Source organism: Dromiciops gliroides, chromosome 1, assembly GCF_019393635.1.
Source record: "Dromiciops gliroides isolate mDroGli1 chromosome 1, mDroGli1.pri, whole genome shotgun sequence".
Classification (NCBI taxonomy): domain Eukaryota; kingdom Metazoa; phylum Chordata; class Mammalia; order Microbiotheria; family Microbiotheriidae; genus Dromiciops; species Dromiciops gliroides.
In genome coordinates this window covers 22,656,629-22,677,108 of record NC_057861.1, presented here as the reverse complement: position 1 = coordinate 22,677,108, position 20,480 = coordinate 22,656,629, and the positions used below count along the sequence as shown (strand labels likewise).

The following is a 20,480-nucleotide window of genomic DNA, read 5'->3' as shown; positions in this document are numbered from 1 at the left end:
CTCTCAAATACCAGTGAATGAGCCAACACCTAAGGGTAGACCAGCTGGCCCGCTGGAGGTTTGGGTAGAAATGTCTCTTGGGAGGTATCAGATTCTTTTGTACATTAGGCTGAAGGTAATGGGGCACCACCGACATCAGGAAAAGTTAGGCATGAAGACATTTCACTGGACGAAAATCTGGAGCCCCAGTGGGAGGAGTCTGGGCCCCAGGAGAAAAAACGATTTGATGTGTACAAATAGATCCTTTGAACTCACAAAACATGTTAACATGAGGCGATCAGCAGAAATCTAATCTTTTGTTCTGGGACACAATTAACTAGAAGCTGAAAGGCAATAGGTTTTAGCTGCAGGAAATACTCCTCTTTTCTACTATTCCAAGTCAGTTCAATAAATAATTTACAGTTATATACAAAGCTGGAGCTCAGGCCACAAGCAAAACATTGAACCCCAAATCCCAAACAGAGGGGCACGACTCCCAGTTCCATTTTGTAGGAATGGAGGAGAGAGGGGAGAAAAGGGGAAGGGGTCTGCTCTGTTTGAGGGAGGGGTTCCAACCACTTGGACGATCCTCATCTGAGCTGTGGCCTGAGAGAACGTGTCCGCCCGGCAGGGCCAAGGTATTCAGCATAAGGAGAAGGGTGGGTTGCGGAGGAGGTGTCCTGCTTCCCTCACAGTCCCTTTTCAGCACCATCCTCCAGCTCATACTAGGGCAGGCAGAGGCCCAACACTCATTGGAGGGGTAAGTCTTCTAACCCATGGGCTCATTTTGAGTCTGAAGAGATACCCCACCCCCACGCCCCAGGCAGAGGTCTTCAAGGATATTCCACCTTCTCCAGGTTCTGGCCTTGTGGGCACAGTTCTTTCCACCCTTGCTCCCCATCAAGCAGGGAAGAGCTCTGGTGGGTTCTCTCCATAGCAATATTTTGCAATGGGGTCTCTGTAGGTGTTCTCATGCTGCACACTCTGTGGGGGAAGAGAAAGAGAAGAGACCCATCAAAGAGAGCAAGAGAGATATGGGGGAAGCAGTAAGGAGGGGGGAAACGGGAGGGAGAGAGGGGGGAGGGAGAGAGAGAGAGAGAGAGAGAGAGAGAGAGAGAGAGAGAGAGAGAGAGAGAGAGAGAAAATGAGCAGAAAACTTCACAAGACTTTCCAACTTGGAGAAAGGTAATGAGACAATCTTGGACATCTTCAACAGAAACTATCACATTCTACCTGCTTCTCACTCCAAATAACCATTAATTCAACAAACATTTATTAAATACCTGCTGTATTCAAGGTACTGTGCTAGTCCAAAAACAATCCCTAGCCTCAAGAAGCTTGCATTATAATGAGGGAAACAACACATGAGTGGAATAGTGGCCAGGGAAGAAGTACTCTAGCTTGAAAAGTTACCAGGATTGGGGTGGAGCCAATGGAGAGCTGACTGATACATTTCAAGAGTAAGCAGCAGTGCTGATTTGGGTTTTTTCCCCTTTCTTTAAAAAAAAAATTTATTATTTATTTTAAACACATTAAAAAAACCTGAGTTCTGAATTTTCTCCCTCCCAATGAGAAAACAAGAAATGTGCTATCAATTATATGTGTGAAATCATGCAAAACATATTTTTCCACATTAGCCATGTTGCCAAAAAAAAAAAAAAAAGGCAAGAAAAATAAAGAAGGTAAAAAAAATTATGCTTCAATCTAGACTCCATCAATTGTCTCTTTACATAGCATTTTTCATCATGAGTCCTTTGGAACTGTCTTGTATCATTGCATTAATCTGAGTGGCTAAGTCTTTCAAAGTTGGTGATAGTACAATGTTGCTGTTGTACAATGTACTATGTACAATGTTCTCCTGATTTTGCTCATTTTAGTCTGCATCAGTTCACATTAAGTCTTTCAAGTTTTTCTAAAATACTCCTGCTCGTCATTTCTTATAGCACAGCAGTATTCCACTACAATAATATGCCACAAGTTGTTCAGCCATTCCCCAATAGATGGGCACCCCCTTAATTTCTAATTCTTTGCCTCCACAAAGAGTAGCTATAAATAGTTTTGTGCATATAGTCCTTTTCTTTGATCTCTTTGGGATATAGACCTAGCAGTGATATTGTTGGGTCAATAGGTATGCAGTTTTACAGCCTTTTGGGTATAGCCCCAAATTGTTCTTCAGAATGGCCAGACCAGTTAAGAATGCCACCAACAGTGTATTGGTATACCAATTTTTCCACATTCCCTCCAATACTTGTCATTCTCCTTTTCTGTCATATTAGTCAATCTGATAGGTATGAGGTGCTACCTCGGTGAATTAACATTTTTCTAATCAATAGAGATTTGGATCATTTTTTCATATGATCATTTGACTCCAAGGTTAGTGCTTTATTTATTGCACCACCTAGCTGCCCCAGCTAGCATTTCTAGTACAACACTAAATAATAGACATCCTTACTTCACCCCTGATCTTATCAGGAAGGTTTCTAGCTCACCTTTATTACACATTTGTTGATGGTTTTACATAAATACTCCTTATATTTAAGGAAAGTTCCATTTATTCCTATGCCCTTTTTTTTTGGTTGTTTTTTTGCGGAGCTATGGGGGTTAAGTGACTTGCCCAGGGTCACACAGCTAGTCAAGTGTCTGAGGCCAGATTTGAACTCAGGTACTCCTGAATCCAGGGCCGGTGCTTTATCCACTGTGCTACCTAGCTGCCCCTATTCCTATGCTTTCTAATGATTTTAATAGTATGTTATATTGCCAAAATCCTTGTCTGCATCTATTGAAATAATCATATGATTTTTGTTGGGTATTTTTTGTTATTAATATGGCCAATTATGGTGATAATTTTCTTAGTATTGAATAAGTCTTCCATTCCTGGGATGAATCATATCTGGTCATAGTATATTTGTACTGCTGTGATTTCTTTGATAGCATGTTATTTAACATTTTTGCATCAATATTCATTAGGGAAATTGATCTATAATTTTCTTTGTTTTGGCTCTGCCTGGTTTAGGTATCAGCACCATATTTGTGTCATAAAGGGAATTTGGTAGGGCTCCTTCTTTGCCTATTTTTCCAAACAGTTTACATAGTTTGGAATTAATTGTTCTTAAAATGTTTGGTAGAATTCATGCTGAATTCATCTGGTACTGGGGTTTCCTTAGGGAGCTCATTTATGGTTTGTTCCATTTCTTTTTCTAAGACAGAATTATTTCAGATAGAATCTATTTCCTCTTCTGTTAATTTGGGAAATTTTCATTTTTGTAAAAATTCACCCATTTCACTTACATGGCTAGATTTATTGGCATACAACTGGGCAAAATATCTGCTAATAATTTCTTTAATATCCTGTTCATTTGGTGGTGAATTCAACCTTTTCATTTTTTTTTTTGTTTGTTTTTTTGTTTTGTTTTGTTTGCGGGACAATGAGGGTTAAGTGACTTGCCCAGGGTCACACAGCTAGTAAGTGTCAAGTATCTGAAGCCGGATTTGAACTCAGGTATTCCTGAATCCAGGGCTGGTGTTTTATCCACTGCACCACCTAGCTGCCCCCAACCTTTTCATTTTTGATACTGGTAACTGGATTTTCTTTTCTTATTTTAAATCAAATTTACCATTGTTTTGTCTATTTTCTTGCTGTTGTTTTCATAAAACCAGCTCCTAGTTTTATTTATTAGTTCAAGAAATACACAGATCCTTCCTTTAGTTTTCAGGATTTCCAATTTGGTGTTTAACTGAGGATTTTTAATTTGTTCTTTTTCTAGTTTTTTTAATCGTATGCCCAATTCACTCATGCTCTTTCTCTATTTTATTGGTATAAGTGTTTGTTGTTCAGGGTTTTGTTTTGTTTTTTCAGTCGTGTCTTGACTCTTTGTGACCCCATTTGTGATTTTCTTGGCAAAATACTGGTGTGGATTGCCATTTCCTTCCCCACTTCATTTTACAGGAGAGGAAATAGAGGCAAACAGGGTTGTGATTTGCCCAGCTCATATAACTAGTAAGTATCTGAGGCCAGATTTGAACTCAGGAAGATGAGTCTTCCTGAATCCAGGCCCAGAACTCTTTTTGCTATGCCACCTAGCTGCCCTATTTATTTTAGTTCAGATTATTTAGTTTCAAATTAATTTTTAATCTTTGCATCCAAGGCCCTTTATTGAATGCAATTTTTATTGCATTATGGTCTGAAAAGGATGCATTTAACATTTTTTGCTTTTCTGCATGTTTGTGTAATGATTGGAATGACGCCACCTGCTGGAGACTTACTGTAGAAAAGCTCTGCCATGAGGAGAAGGTCTCTGAGGGCAAGCCATGTGGTCAAGGTCCTTAGCATCAGGAAGTGACATTTGCTACTGAGTACTGTCTATCAAGGCTACCAGCCAATCAACTTGAGGAGCCTCCCATTTCTGGGAGGGGGACATGAAGTAGGAAGTAGAAACTGGCAGAGGGGTTCGGTCTCTTTTTGGTTCCTGACCTCGCCATGGTGGGTCAGAGGATAGGGTCTCTTAGAAATAGTTAGATTTTTACCATTCTCTCTGATCCTAATGCTCTTTAATAAATACTTAAACATTTAAATACTCTTGTTAAAGCTTATAATTTATTGGCGACCACTCATTAGATTTTAGATAGTTTAGCTAGAATTTTAGCCCCTTACATTTGTAAGGTTTTTATACCCTAATACACAGTCAATTTTTGTGAAGGTTTTATATAAAGCTGAGAAAGAGGTACATTCTTTTAGAATATTATTCCCTTTCAATTTTTTCCCCCAGAATTTTATCATATCTAATTTTTCTAAAAATTTTATTCTTCTCCTTAGCTTCTTTCTTATTTATGGCTATATTTATCTAGTTCTTAGAGGGGAAAGTTGAGGTCCCTTACTAGTATAGTTTTATAATTTCCTCCTTTAAATTACTTAACTCTTCTTTAAGAATTTGGATGCTCTGCTATCAATGCTAAATATATAAGCACCAAATAGCAGAGCATCCAAATTCTTAAAGATATGATAAAATTGAGAAATTAGGCCTTTATTAGAGATATTTGTGTCAAAAATTCCCAGTTTTCTGCTTCCCTTGTAATCTTGGTGACATTAGTTTTGTTTGTGCAAAAGCTTTTTATTCTTATATAATCAAAATTATCTATTTTATATTTTTACTCTCTATATCTTCATTGGTCCTAAATTCTTCCTCTGCCCATAAATCTGACAGATAAATGATTCCATACTCTCTTAATTTGCTTATGGTATCATCCTTTATTTGTAAATCATGTACCCATTTTGACCTTATTTTAGTATACGGTGTGAGATGTTGGTCTATACCTAGTTTCTGCCATACTGTTTTCCAGTTTTCCCAGCAGTCTTTGTCAAATAATGAGTCTTTATTCCAAAAGCTTGAATCTTTGGGTTTATCATATACTAGATTACTATAGTCATTTATTATAGTGTAATTTGTACCTATTCTATTTCACTGATCCACCTCTCTATTTCTTAGCCAGTACCAGCATTGTTTTGATAATTACCGTCAAGTGTGTTTCTTGCAAACAACATATTGTTGGATTCTGTTTTCTAATTCACTGCTATCTCTTTTTTGGGTGAGTTCCTTCCATTCACATTCATAGTTATGATTACTATGTATTTCCCTCCATATTTTTTTTCTTGTTTATCCTTTTTTTTTTTTCACGCTATTCTTTCTCAAAAGTCTGTCTTGCTTCTGACCACTGATTTTCTTAATCTACCCTATGTTCTCTTGCTACCCACTCGCTTTTATCTTCTTCCTCTCTTACCTGCTGTGGTAAAAATTATTATTGGAGTTTTAGCTGACTCATTTGGGAGGGGCCACACCTGGCCCATCCTGAAGTTGTGTATGCTACTGAGGTCAGAAGGAGAACTCTCCATAGGCAGTTTTTGAAGAACCTCCCCTTTTGGGGGAGAAAAGACTGAATGCTCCCTGAAGGAAAGCAGAGGCTCTTCTGGAACACAAGCTCTCTCTCTCTCTGGCTTCTCCCCTTCCGGTGGCACGAGCAACTGCAGACTTTCCAGGTTTTGGTGAGTTAATTATGGAAAACCCTAAATTCCTCTGAATTAGCTTAATTGGAAACAATCTGGGGATTGCATAGGCTCAGTTTAGAGTTAAGAGTATTTATCTGTATTTCTTTTTTTCCTATTTCCTTATCTTTGATTTTTATTAGTTTCACCTTTGTTGTTTAATTAATTCCCAAGTAATAAAATTTGATCCTTTTGTGAATTAAAGCTTAAAGGCTCCTTTCTTATTGGCCTGGGAAAAATATTTTAAAAGGGCAGTTCAGAGGGGAGGGTGAACCTAAAAGGTCCCTCATGTTTCCGGAACCCTAATATTCTGGTGAGTCACCCAATTAACGCTCCGTATATCAAATTTTGGCCCTCACACTGCTGAATAATATAGACTCCAATTTAGTGTATGTTATTTCCTCTTTGAACTGATTCCAGGGAGAGTAAGCTTCAAACGTTTTCCCCAACCTTCCCTTTTTATCCCCTCCATTGTAAAAGCTTTTCTTTGTGCACCTCTTTTATGTGAAGTAATTCTCTCCATTCTTCTCCCTCCTCCTTCTCGCAGTACATCTCTCTCACCCCTTCATTTTTTTGAGATCAATCCATACACAACACAATCATACACAACTCATTCTCATGTCTCCTATGTTTACTCCTTCCAATTGCCCTAATAATGATAAAGTTCTCAGGAATTACAAGTATCATTTCCATATAGGAATGTAGACGGTTTAACCATATTAAGTTACTTAATGATTTCTCTCATGTTTACCTTTTTATATTTCTTTTGAATCTTCTGTTTGAATGTAAAATTTTCTAGTCAGCTCTGGTCTTTCCAGTAGAAATCCTTGAAAGTCTTCAATTTTATTAAATGCCCATTTTTTTTCTTGAAGGATTATACACAGCTTTTCTGGGTAAGTTATTTTTGTTTGTAATCCTAGATCCTTTGCTTTCTGGAATTTCATATTGCAATCCTCTGTACCTTTAATGTGGAAGTTGCTAAATTTTGTGTGATCCTGACTGTGGCTTCATGATACTTGAATGGTTTCTTTATGGCTACTTGAAATATTTTTTCCTTGACCTGGGAGCTTTGGAATTTGGCTATACTATTCTTGGGAGTTTTCATTTGGGGACCTTTTTCAGGAGATAATGGGTGGATTCTTTCAATTTCTAATTTACCTTCTGGTTCTAGGATATTGAGGTAGTTTTCTTTGATGATTTCTTTCAATATGATGTTTGGGTTCCTTTTTTCATCATGGCTTTCAGGTAGTCCAATAATTCTTAAATTATCTCTCCTTAATCTATTTCCCAAGTCAGCTGTTTTTCTAATGAGATGTTTCACATTTTCTTCTATTTTTCATTCTTTTGACTTTGTTTTATTGTTTCTTGATGTCTTGGGGATTAGCTTCTCCTTGCCCAATTCTAATTTTTAAGGAGTTATTTTTTTTTTTTGCTGAGCTTTTGTCATCTTTTTTCTATTTGTCTAATTATGCTTTTTAAGGAATTCTTTTTAGCAAAATTTTGTGCCTCTTTTACCATTTATCCAATTCTCTTTCTTAAGGTGTTATTTTCTTCAATTTTTTTGCGTCCTTTACCAAGCTATTCATTCTCTTTTTGTAATTTTTCTTGCATCAATTTCATTTCTTTTACCAATTTTCTCTCTACCTTTCTAATTTTTAAAATCCTTTTTAAGTCCTTCTAGGAATTCTTCTTGGGCTTGTGTCTATTCACTTTTCCCCCCTTTGAGATCTTCTGACTTTGTGTCTTGATCTTCCCTGTCACCATAGTAGCTTTTCATGCTCAGGTTCTTTTTTTGCTGTTTCTTCATTTTTCCAGCCTATTTCTTGATCTCCTGGGTGGTGCTCTGGTCTTTACCTAGCAAAGAACCTTGCTCCTCTATAGCTACCAGTATGTTCCCCTTGGCCCTGAAACTCTAATCAGGTTCCCTGCAGTCACTTGTGTCAGAGCTGTTCTTTGCTCTAGAAATGTGACCCAGAACTAAGTATGGGCAATACAACAGAGCCCTGCAGCCAGTACCAACAAAGCAACCCCTATAACCTCTTTCTGAGCAGTCATCCAATCCCTTTATTGGGTCTGGGCTGAGAGCTCCTGAAGTTTTGGTTGTTGCTGTCATAGTCACCTCCAAGGCCAGCTGCTGGTGCTGCTGCTTCATGCCCTCTGGGCAGGCCTCCATCCTAATGTCACAGACCTCTCCTGCTGACCTCCCAAGTTGTCTTGGGCTGGAAAAATATCTCACCCTGACCTTTTGTTGGTTCTGCCTCTCCAGAATTCAATTCAAGGAATTATTTTAGAGTTGTTTGGAGGACAATTTGGGAGAGTTCAGCTAAGCTGCTACCTGTACTCTGCCATCTTAGTTCCATGCCCCCAGCAATACTGATTTGATTATGATTACAGGACTGGGGGGGAGGAATGGAAGGACAAGGAAGGCAATAGAGCATGGGGATAACAGCAGAAATATAACTGGTGAGATGCTGAAACATAAGGGAAACCTGGGTTCAAGCCCCACCTCGGACACAACCAGGTTCTATGTGACCTGGGACAAACCACTTAAGCTGTCAGACACAACTCTTGAAGACCATAAATTGGAGACGATTAATCACAGAATTCCAGGAGGCAGAGCGAAGGGTGCAGAGGACCAAATCTAATGTTAATGGTTTGTTAAATCCCAAGCAATGAGCAGGGTTCCCTTTACCAAAATACAAGAACTATCTGCGAGTATCTATCAGTTATCTGACTCTTAGAGTGCTTAGTCCAAAGCCTGACACATAGTAGGTGCTTAAGAAATGTTTACTGACTGGCAGACTCATTTATCCTTTTCATGCATCTCTCCAACTAGAAAGTGTGTATTTGGACTCCAGACTCCCCAAATGTCAGCTCCTGAAAAGCCCCATTCCAGGAGGAAAGCTGTGTAAGGACATGCTTCCAAAACACCTTCCATTTACCCAACAATGGCCTAATGATCCCGAAGTACACAGTAAAAACCAGTAGGGAGAAACAACAAAGGAGAACAATTTAAAAATCAAAAGGACAGGAGGCAGAGGTCTGAGTCAGTGATTAAGGCTGAAGAGGTGCCCATATCAACCAAAACCCCTTTTGATTTCATGAAGTGGGAGCCACAGCAAACAGCCAACCACAAGAGAGAGGGAGAAAGACTACAGTTCACTTACTAGAAGGATCAAAATCTCTGGCCTCCATGAAACAATCTAGGGCATGTCAAACAGCCAGCGTGAGTCCTTAACACTAATTATAATAATGATGATTATGATAGCCGATAATAGCTAACATTTCTATTAACTATGTGCCAGTCGCTGTATTAAGCACTTTACAACTGTTATCTCAATGGATCCTCAGAACAACCCTAAAAGGGAAGTACTGTTATTATCCCCATTTTTACAGATGAGGAAATTGAGGCAGACAGAAATTAAGCGACTTGCCTAGGATCACAGAGCTAGTGTCTGAGGTTCAATTTGAACTCAGGACTTCTTTGACTCCAGGCCCTAAGCTCTAACCTCTGTACCATCAAGCTACCTTTAAAGATAAAGAATTTAGTTGTAGGGGGTAAACCTGTAATTTCATTAATAATGGGATGTCCCCAGTGAGGAAACTCCCTCTACAAATTCGAGGTAGCGCCTCCTCTACAACAAATGTTAGTTGTCTAGGGCACTTAGAGGGTGAGTGACTTGTCCATGGTCACCCAGCCAGTCTGTATTGAAGGCAGGATTTGAAGGTAGGTCTTTCTAGCTTCAAATTGACTGAATAGGCATTTCTTGAACACCTACTATGGGCTAGGCATTATAATTAAATGCTGGGTGGGGGGGGATGCAAAGACAAAAATTTCACAGCAATGCCTCTCTCAAGAATTTAACCATACAATTTCAGAAAAACCTGGGAAGATTTATATGTAAAGTGAAGTGAACAGAACCAGCAGAAGAGCATACACAGTAACAGCCGTATTGGGCAATGATCAACTGTAAATGATTTAGCTCTTCTCAGCAATACAATGATCCAAGACAATTCCAAAGGACTCATGACTAAAATGTTATCCATCTCCAGAGAGAGAACTGATAAGTTCTGAATGTATATTGAAGTATGTTTTTTCACTTTATTTTATTCTTTTCTTTTTCCTTTTTTGCAACATGGCTAATATGGAAATGTTTTGTATGACTTCACATATATAACTGATATATCTCAATGGGTGGGGGAGAGGCAGGAGGGAAGGAGAGAATTCAAAACTCAATTTTTTAAAAAATTAAATGATGTCATTTTAAAAAAGAGAAAAGTGGAAAAGGTTGTTTTGGGGGTTTTTTTGTGTGAGAGGCAATTGGGGTTGAGTGACTTGCAAAGGGTCACACAGCTAGTAAGTATTAAGTGTCTGAGATAGGATTTGAACTCAGGTACTCCTGACTCCAGGGCCGGTGCTCTATCCACTGTGCCACCTAGCTGCCCCAAAGTTTTTTTTTTTTTTTTTTAAGAATTTAACCCTCCATAAACATATCTGCTTATCTTTAACTCACCTCCCCCACCAAGTTGTTACAGCTACTATAACAAAACAACCTTCTTCCTCCACTCACAGAATATTCCTCTGACTTTAAACAGCAGTTATTTGCAAGTGCTAATGAATTTTATTGTGGGAAGTTAGGAATTCTCCCAAGCCCGAAAGCCTCTTTCCAGGCAATATGGGGTCACTCCCCAGACTTGAGGTGAAAGGAGGCTAGTCCCAGTATATTCTACTTTATGGGATGAAGCATCTATGATGATAAGGGAGGAGGGACCCTTTCCTTCAATCCTTCACTCATCTCAGCAGCTACATATATTTTGCTTCTCCATTCTGTAATGGGCTGAGTAGAACCCTTGAATTTGCTTATAAAGGTATCCTTGTGAAGGATCTTCTAAAAAGACCTCCGCTTAAATAAGTCTCTGAGGAGGCCTGGAGGTGACCATGGCTTCCCAAAGGCCGCAGCTGTGGAACAGAAGCTCAGACTGGTCCTACCAAGCTAGAAAGAATTCCAAATGTCATCCTGACGATGGACCAATACTGAGGATAAGCATGGTGAAGCCAGGAGGGGCTCAGCCCCAGCAGGCTGGACGTTAGCCTTCTACCTGCTTGGCCAGGGCATTCAGAAAGGAGATTTTTTTTTTTTAATGGCCCTCTCTCCTGTGCAGGATCCTTCTGCCTCCTCAGTGATGGTGGTGTTAAAAAAAAAAAATCCAAGAACTCCACTTTGAAAAAAGTCTCCCCAACAATCAGAGAATAAACAATAGCTAAATTTTCCCAGCCTCCGAAGCAGCTAGTGTATTCTCCTCTTGGAATTCTTTTCTCCCTCCTCTCCTTCCCATCCCAACCTACCCCACCCCATAACATCTACCCACCTGAGATGAAGTCCTGCATTTAGCCAGACACAACTCAAAGTGATCTTCCACAGCCATGAAGAGGTTCTGGAACGCCGCCGCAGCCTGGTTGAGGAACCGTTCTAATAGTAATTGCTGAGGAAATAGAGGAGGTTTAAGCTGTAAGGTCCCAGCAAATTAACTGAAGCGTAGGCCTGGGAAGGAATAGTATGAGGACCTAAAGGCACCTCACAGGCCAGCCAGTCCAACTCCTTCACTCCATGGCTAAGGAGACTGAGGGCCCTGGAAGTGAGTTGCCCAAGGTCACATAAGTAGAGCATGTGGCTGAGTCAGAATTCAAACCCAGGGCCTCTGACTCCAGATCCAGTGCCTTCCTCCATGGTGCAGTAAGAGAAGGATGTGCTTTATTTAAAAGGAACACCATTATGCTCACAGAGCCTCACAGTGTTCTGGAACCGCCCATTTGGCTTCTTTCCTTGTAAACATGGGCTGGGTTACAGGAATTAACTTCCTGTAATTGCCAACAGGTTCTGAAAGACCTCCCAGCAGGAGTCTTAATAACAGTCATAAAATAAAGAACAGGAAGGCAGGGAGGGGCAAGAGGAAGAAGAGTCCTTCCTAAGAGAAGTGCAAACTATGCACCTTTCTCAGGTGATCAGGAGTAATGCTCCACATTGGTGGGGTTATGGAGAAACAGGCACTCATGTACTGAGTGTGGACCGCCAGGTTCCTCTGTAAAAGTATGCATCCAGCTAGCAATGTGAGGCTCAGCGATTTATACAAAGTTACAAAACTAGCGGGGCAGCTAGATGGCGCAGTGGTTAAAGCACCGGCCCTGAATTCAGGAGTACCTGAGTTCAAATCCGGCCTCAGACACTTGACACTTACTAGCTGTGTGACCCTGGGCAAGTCACTTAACCCCCATTGCCTGCAAAAAACCAAAACCAAAAAAAACAAACAAACAAACAAAAAAGTTACAAAACTGGTGATAAACTAAGTTATATCACCTGACGCTAGGCACAGTGATCTAAAGCCACTGGAAAAGACTTTAGTGATCATCCAGTTTCCTCACAGTACAGAAAAGGAAACTGAGGCCCAGAGGGATTAGTAACTTGTCCAAGGCAACACAGGTAATAAAGAGCAGGGTCAGGATTTGAATACACACACCCTCACCCAAACTCCCAATCTTTTGCTCTGTCTATTGCCTCCTTCTTTGGTGTTCCAAAGCATGGCCTAGTGAATCAAGGTCTGGACTCTGAGACAGGAAGACTGAGGTTCTGAATCCCCTCTCAGACACTAGCTGTGTGAATGGGCTAAGTCACTCTAAAATTCTGGGGCCTCTCTTTTCTCATCTGAAAAATGGGTGTAAAAGCCACCCCTACCCCTGAGATGCGGTTAGAACAAGTGAATATCTATTAAGAGCCCGTTGAGATCCCAATGATGTACCTTGCTGGGCTGCAGGCAGCAGGAGACGCAGTATTCATAGGCTCCACAGCATCCATTGGACAAACAGCCATCACAACAGAAGCGCCTGGCACTGGCGGCATTGACGTTACAGCAGCCATTCACGAGCAGGTCCTTCCTTTCACAGACGTAACCTTGGGAACCAAAGAGAAACCCTGGGATGAAGCCAGAGTATTGAGAATGCTCTCCAAGGTGGGCAAGAAAGGGAGGTTGCCCTGACTGCACATAATTACTGGAGTAACCACTAATTTCAAGAAGCCGTTCTTACTGAGCTGTATGCTGTGCTTAGAGCACCAGACCAGCTGTCGTAGTTTGTAGGCCATGTGGGTCTGACTGTTAACATTTACAAGTTATCTATTCATCCATGGCAGCAACCCACAGTAAAACCCAGTTTGGAGGCCTACGGGGTCTGACTCATGGTTTTTAACTGGGCTGTGTCAGCACAATTTATCATCGATGATTAAGCAAGAGAGGCGAGATTCAAGAAGGGAGCTTGGTAGCTTCTGAGAGATCTAACAATGAGGCTGCTAAGGGTCCTGATTCAGGTACCATCTTGCAGCATCTAGACCTCAGACACATCCCTTTCCTCTTCCAATGGAGAAACTTAACCCAATGCTATGATCTCATTGCAAATTCTGACTCAACATATTCAAAACAGAACTCATTATCTTGCTCTAAACTAATCCATCCTCTATTCAGATGTTAAAATGACTTTCTTAAAGCATTCTGATCTTATCACTCCCCTCCTCAAGAAACCTTCATGGTTCCCTATCACTGTCAGGATTCCATAGTGAGGCCCAGAGTGGGGCAGCACATGAGTAGCTGAGCTGAAGGGCCAGGGCCATACCTAGCTCATCCGTGATGAGAAGCTTCCCTTGGATGGAGTTCCGACATTGGTTGCTTGGACGACTGCTGTTGCCCAGGTTAAACTGCACTTTCCACGGGATGGGCTGTTCACGGTCTTGAACCTGGAGAAGATTCCGGTCTCTCACTGCCCTCTCCTCCTACAAAAAGGACCAGAAAGAAATGGTGGTAAGTGATGAATGACTTCTAGACCACCTATGGGTCAAGGTCACTTGGGTCAGATGAGTATTCTGGGAAAAATAAAATGCTTTAAACTCTTTTTTTTTAAAGATAGAAACACTGAGAAAACCCATCTACTCAGATTTCTAGTCATGCCTGAGCTAATTAGAGGCAATGAGGTACAAAGTAGGACCTGGAATCAAGAAAGCTTATCCTTCAAATCCAGCCTCAGACACTTCCTAGTTGCGTGACTCTAGGCAAATTGCTTAACCCTGTTTCCTTCAGTTTCCTCATCTCTAAAATGGGGATCACCTACCTCTCAGGGTTGTTGTGAGGATCAAATGAGATAAAGATTGTAAACTGCTTTGCAAATCTTAAAGTGCTATATACATTATATCAGCTATTATATCATCTCCAAAATGTTGTTTGTAAGGATCTAGATCTATCTTTCTTTTCTTTTCTTTTCTTTTCTTTTCTTTTCTTTTCTTTTCTTTTCTTTTCTTTTCTTTTCTTTTCTTCTCTTCTCTTCCTTCCTTCCTTCCTTCCTTCCTTCCTTCCTTCCTTCCTTCCTTCCTTCCCTTCCCTTCCCTTCCCTTCCCTTCCCTTCCCTTCCCTTCCCTTCCCTTCCCTTCCCTTCCCTTTCCCTCCCTTCCTTTTTGGACCAGATTTATGATTTCATCTGTATAGTGAGCCCCCAATGAAGAATAACTTACATATTTAAATGGGTATTGATTCACCAACCAATAGTCTCAAAGGATATCTAATAATAGATAGTAGGAGAACCTTAGAACAGGGATTGTCAGAGCTAGAAGAAACTCTAGAATCCAGAATGTCAGAGTTTGGGGAGATTTTAGAACACCGAATGCCAGAGCTTGGAGAGACTTTGGAACAGGGAATGTCAGAGCTGGAGATGGGGGTGGGGGGGTGGGAATCTTAGAATATTGAATGTCAGAGTTGGGAAGGATGCTGTTCCTCTCCCCCCGCCCCTCGTCTCATCTCTCTGTTTCTCTTTCTCCGTGACTATATTTAATCTGGAGAATATTTAATGGGAATAGATATTCCACATATGCATGCATGCACTTTTTTTTGGCTTGAAAGAGTTATACTAATGTTAAGTCATTTCACTTTTCTAAGGCCTGATTTCTCATCAGTATAAGGATAGTGACGCTTCTTCCATTAAAGACTCATCCTTGGATGGGTTGTTGTGACAATGTGCTTTAGGAGCCATGATGCGCAATGGAAACAGGCCTTATTTGGTAGGGAAATCAAAATGGCTATGTGCACTGTGGTCCATGGTTTGGTTTGGTTTGGTTTTTAAATTCTTTGCTATAATATGAGGAAGAGGTTTTTAACCTTGTCTATGTCATGGACCCTGCAGGAGGTCTGAGGAAGACTCCTGCACCCCTTCTCAGAATTATGCCTTTAAACCATCACAGAGGGAGGGAGGGGGAAAGGCTCTATTTGAAAATGAAGGTGACATCATTTTTAATGTGACTTTTCATGAAGAGCTGAGACAATTTTTACATAATTGTCAAGAAATGTTGACGGTGATGAGTCACACCAGTCTCCTGACCTTAAATCCAAAGCAAACAGGCCGGTGGCCTCAAGCTACCTTGCTGGGGAAGTGCTCAAAGAGGAAGGAACTGAGGTGGTAGGCAGGAAAGAAGCCAAGCATGACAGAGAATCCCAGTTAATATTTATGACTGCTCTGCAGTAGCAAGAGGGAGAGGGGGGAAGAGGAAGGGAAAGAGGGGGAGGGAGGGAAGAGGAAGGGGGACAGGAGAGGAAGAGGGAGGGGAAATGGGAGAGAGAAAAGGTGAGGGAGAGGAAGAGGGAAGGAGAAAGGAGGGAGAGGGAGAGGGAAGGGAAGAGGGAGAGGGAGGGGGAAGGGAAATGGGAGAGAGAGAAGGTGAGGGAGAGGGAGGAATCAGGGGGAGAGGGAAAGGGAAAGGGAAGGAGAAGGGGAGGGAAAGGGAGAGGGAGAGAGGAAATAGGAAAGGAAGAGGAGGGAAAGGGGGGGAGGGAGGGGAAGAATAAGAGGGGTAGAGAGAGGAACAATCATTCCTCCATTTTATCCAAGGGTCAATTTTCTGGGGCTGCTTGATAGAAACTGGGGCACTGTTCAAATGTCTCAGTTTCTATCTTAAGCAAGTTGCCAAGACCTCATGGGACTTTAGAGCTAGAAATTCCCAAGTCCCATGGGGGGTGGAGAGGGGAGGGTGAGTGCCCCAAGCCACCCCAGACCTGACCAAAAATCCATTCCATGTAGCAAGCCTTTATTAAGCTGCTGCTATGTACTGAACACTGCCCTAGACTGGATGGGAAGAAAAGACCACAAAAAAGCCTCTGCCTCTTATGGAGTTTACATTATCCAAAGCAGATACAAAATGTTCCCAGATACATCTATACAAGATACAAAATACATGTAAAAATCCTCTGGCTGGGAGGGCGGGGCAAGGGAGATTTAACAATGGGGAATCTGAAGACTAAGAGCTGGAAGGGCCCTCAGAGGTTATCAAACCCAATCTGCCCATTTTACACCTGAGGAAGCAGATGGCTCACACAGTAAGCACCAGGGGCAGGATTTGAAACTAAGTCCTCTGCCTTCAGAACCAGAGCATTTCCCCTGTACCGCACTACCTCTGAAAGCCTTCTTTAAGGTGGTAGTTTATGAGTAGGGCTCAGAGTGGGTTCTAGGAGGAAACTGAGTGGCCCAGTGGTTAGAGCACCAGGCCTGGGAATCAGGAAGCCCTGGATCCAAATGCTGACTCTGGCCCTGACGGTATAGCCTCAGACCAATCACTTGCCCTCTGCACCTCAGTTCCATGTCTATGAAATGGGGATGGGGCCTACAGAGGATCTCTAAAGTCCTTTCCATCTATGATTTCTATCGCTCCATCGGCTCCAAAGCCAATGAACTTTTCCAGAAGTCAGAGAAAATCAAGGTCCCTCCCTTGGATGAGTAAGACAGACCCTTGTCTAAAGCCTTGGGAGCTGGCCAGACCCTGGGATCCTGAAGGCAATGCTTTCAGACAATCAGCTCTTTCCTGATTTCAAAGTCACCCTCCAGGTCAGCCTAGCTCAGAGAAGGCTCATCCCCAAGGGGGCTGGTCACCAAGTGAGGAAGGTAAGAGAGGCTCAATGAAAAGAGAAGTCAGAGGTCCCAGTTTCAAATACATGTACAGTTGAATGAAAAATGCTATCCATCTCCAGAGGAAAAAAAGGATAGAATCTGAATGCAGATCAAAGCATACTTTTTTTAAATTTGGGTTTTTTGTCTGGTTTTTTTTTGGGGGGGGGGGGGAGGAAATGAGGGTTAAGTGACTTGCCCAGGGTCACACAGCTAGTAAGTGTCAAATGTCTGAGGCCGGTTTTGAACTCAGGTCCTCCTTAATTCAGGACTAGTCCTCTATCCACCTAGCTGGCCACTTGTCTGTTTTCTTTCACAACATGACTAACATGGAAATATGTTTTGTGTGACTACACATGTATAACCTACATCAAACTGCTTGCCTTCTCAGTGAGGGGGTAAGAATAGAGAGGTGGGGAGGGAATTTGGAACTTAACATTTTTTTTAAAGAATGTTAATTCTTACATGTAATTGTGGAAAAGTCAAATATCAAATTTTAATTTTAAAAAAGAAAAAGTTGCCAAGAGCAGTTGTGACCACAAACCCATACATAAGAATTCATGTCACAGTAAGAAAACCACATGTTAACATTATCTATGTTCTTTTGTATTTTCACATATATTGTTCAATGTTTCCCAATTGTATTTTCTTTCTTTCCTTTTTTTTTTTTTTGCAGGGCAATGGGGGTTAAGTGCCTTGCCCAGGGTCACATAGCTAGTAAGTGTCAAGTGTCTGAGGCCGGATTTGAACTCAGGTACTCCTGAATCCAGGGCTGGTGCTTTATCCACTGTGCCACCTAGCTGCCCCCCAGTTGTATTTTCATCTGGTGAATGCTGCTGACCACAGGCATCCCTGTTGGATACCTCTGGCCTTGAGCACTGAGATAATGTCCAGGGTCGAGATTTGAACCCAGGTTTGACTCCCAACACCAATTCTGCATCCACTAACCCACAATTCCTCTCTTTTACTAAAATGGTTGCTGGTTGACTGGTGAACCCTTGACATAGTGACATTTTAACAGTATTAAAAAAACCAGCTGCATATATTTCACAGAACCAATAGTTCAATCCAAGCCTGAATGAGAATCTCCTCCATACCATATGCAGGAAAATATAAACCCCTTTAGGGCAGAGACCTGTTGTTTGTCTCTGTATTCTCTGGATCTTGCATAGGGCTGGTAATGTCCTCTGAATGACCTTTATACAAGTAGTCATCCCCTTCAGCCTGATGTCCCTCAAAGATGGGGGATGCACTTCTGATCCTAAGGCGGCAATCTCCCTTTGTGAGTCCTAATCTTTAGAAAGTTTGTTTTTCCTTCCCAAAATAAAATTTTTCCAATTTCCATCATTTGCTTCATGTTCTATCCTCAGAGGCCAAGCAGAACAAAGCTAATCCCTTCTCTACCGCAGTGCGCTAGAAAGACAGTGACCTACTCTAGCCCACGCCCCTCTCTTTCTCTAGACTAATTATTTAAATTTCAGCTCATTTTAAAAAAGTACTTCACAGGCACAATTCCTACAAACATTCTGCCCCTGTTTACCAAGGAAGAAAAAAAGGGAGGAATGGGGGGGGGGGAGGGGAGAACCCTAACAGCCCCTGGTTTCCTAGTACCAGTCAAAACAATTTAAAAAAACAAAGGCAACAACAGATCGGTTTTCTCCCTCTTTATTCTCTCGTTCTTCCATACTCCCCTGCCAAGTAACTACAGCCAAGGCAGGGGAAAGTTGAAACAGTCCTTTACTGCCCGTTCAAGGTCACCTACTTCCTGTTCACATACTTAGTACCACGCCCCCCAACCACCCAGCCAGGCTGACCACAAAACTGGAACCCAGCCCACTGCACCTAATTGTGATTGCTGAGAAAACCTCAAAACGGCGACAAACAAAATCACGAGACTGGGTTCCCAGCTTCGTTACTGATACAGCCAGGGAATGTCTCCCCATTTCGAGGCCGAGATGCCTCTTTCCATCTCTTTCATCCATCTGGATACATTTCAAGCACTCTCCATGGTCCAACATTCCAAGACTCAATTCCAAGACTCAATTCTCTCCACCATCTTCTCAAATCCCGACGAATCTAATTGGGGTGGTTGCTGACAGGTAGCTCTAGCCCTATTTTTTTAGGATGTCAACTGAGGCCCAGCAAAGTGGGCGGAGCTTTGGGGATTCAGGACTCCCGGGTTCTAGTCTCCAGCAAGGCACTCTGGGAGGTCTGTAAAACTGAGAGATACAGTATCTCTCCCTAACATCCCTTCTGGCTCAGAAAACCCGATTCTGACGTTTAAACGGGGTCAAACTGCTAATCTTGCCTAAACGATCTGGGGCCAATTTCCCGTCTATAAAATAAAAGGTTTCGGGGAGGTGGGTGTGAGTCCCTATGGTCCCTTCCACCTCCGGCTCTAAAAGTGATGGCGAGTGGATTCTAGTCCGGATTAGCTGCGAAACGCTGGGCATGCCCCTGAAATTTCTCGGGGTCTCAGTAGATGGGCTAGATGGGCTGGGTTCCCTTCCAGTGCTGCCATAGTGTTCTGACGGTCCCTTCCCTCCCTGCTGTATCCTTCTGGGTTCTAAAGATCCCTCCCTGAGGTCCCGTTCTTATGTTCTAACGTCCCTTCCCGCACCGAATCACGGTTGTTGGCTTGGAAACGGCTGAAGGGGCGATTTATCCCACGTCCCCTCCCCCTACATCCCAGGATTTTGTAGCTGAAAGAGACAAAGGAAATCAACAAAGGGGGGGGGGCGTTGAAACTGACCTGCTTGAAGGTGCTGGTGAGAAAGTAGATGAGGGACAATCCGAAGACCAAGCCGAGCACCCAGCGCTTCCTCAGGAGCCTCCTCCACACCATAGAGGCCAAGTTCACCATCCCCGCCCCCGCTGCCCGCTGCGGCACGCCCGCGGGGGGCCGGGGGTGCAAGGGCCTAGGCTCGCGGAGGTGGGGGATCCCAGCTAAAGGAGCTCAGTCCAGGGGACGGGTGGGGCTGCGGGGCCCATAACGGCCGGCTGCAGCCCGGAGGGGGGGCGGGGGGCTCCGGGCCCCGCCCCCCACTGCGGCAACTCAGCTCAGCCCAGCGCGGGGCCCCCGCCCCATCGTCTCCGGCACGCGAGGGTCCGGGCAAAATGGAAAGGCAAAGAGGGGGTGCTCCTGCGAGCCCGGCCGGCCTGGGTGGGCTCCCGGCCCACTGGGAGAGGAAGGCGGGCCGGGGTCGACCGGCCCCGAACCTTGCCCTCTCCTCCACCCCCCGGCTCGTGCTGTGCAATGCCAAGCACTCCCGGGCTGCCCGGGTCTGCAATCCGAGCACGCACCGAAGCGCCCGCAGCAGCGCGAGCTGCGGGGCTCCACCGCCTCCCCCCAGCCCCGGCCCGCGCGCGCCCAGAACGAACCCGAGACCAGTGCGGTAGCCTCTCCTTCTACCTCCCACCCTCCCCTCCGCCCCAGCAACCAAGCCCTAGCGCAGCTCGCTTGCTATTGGGCGCCGCAGTCGCCGTTCGATCGAGTTT

At 43.1% G+C, this 20,480-nt stretch overlaps 1 protein-coding gene across 1 annotated transcript; it reads right to left on the bottom strand.

Moving 5' to 3' along the window:
- Positions 1 to 778: 778 nt before the first annotated feature.
- Positions 779 to 20,344, bottom strand: SPRING1 (SREBF pathway regulator in golgi 1). The gene is made up of 5 exons (XM_043989086.1): positions 19,735 to 20,344; positions 13,677 to 13,833; positions 12,812 to 12,963; positions 11,387 to 11,500; positions 779 to 963 (listed from the first exon to the last, which is right to left on the bottom strand). Exons 1-5 carry the CDS (start codon positions 19,843 to 19,845, stop codon positions 880 to 882), a joined length of 618 nt encoding a protein of 205 aa, XP_043845021.1. The 5' UTR covers positions 19,846 to 20,344; the 3' UTR covers positions 779 to 879.
- Positions 20,345 to 20,480: the final 136 nt, after the last annotated feature.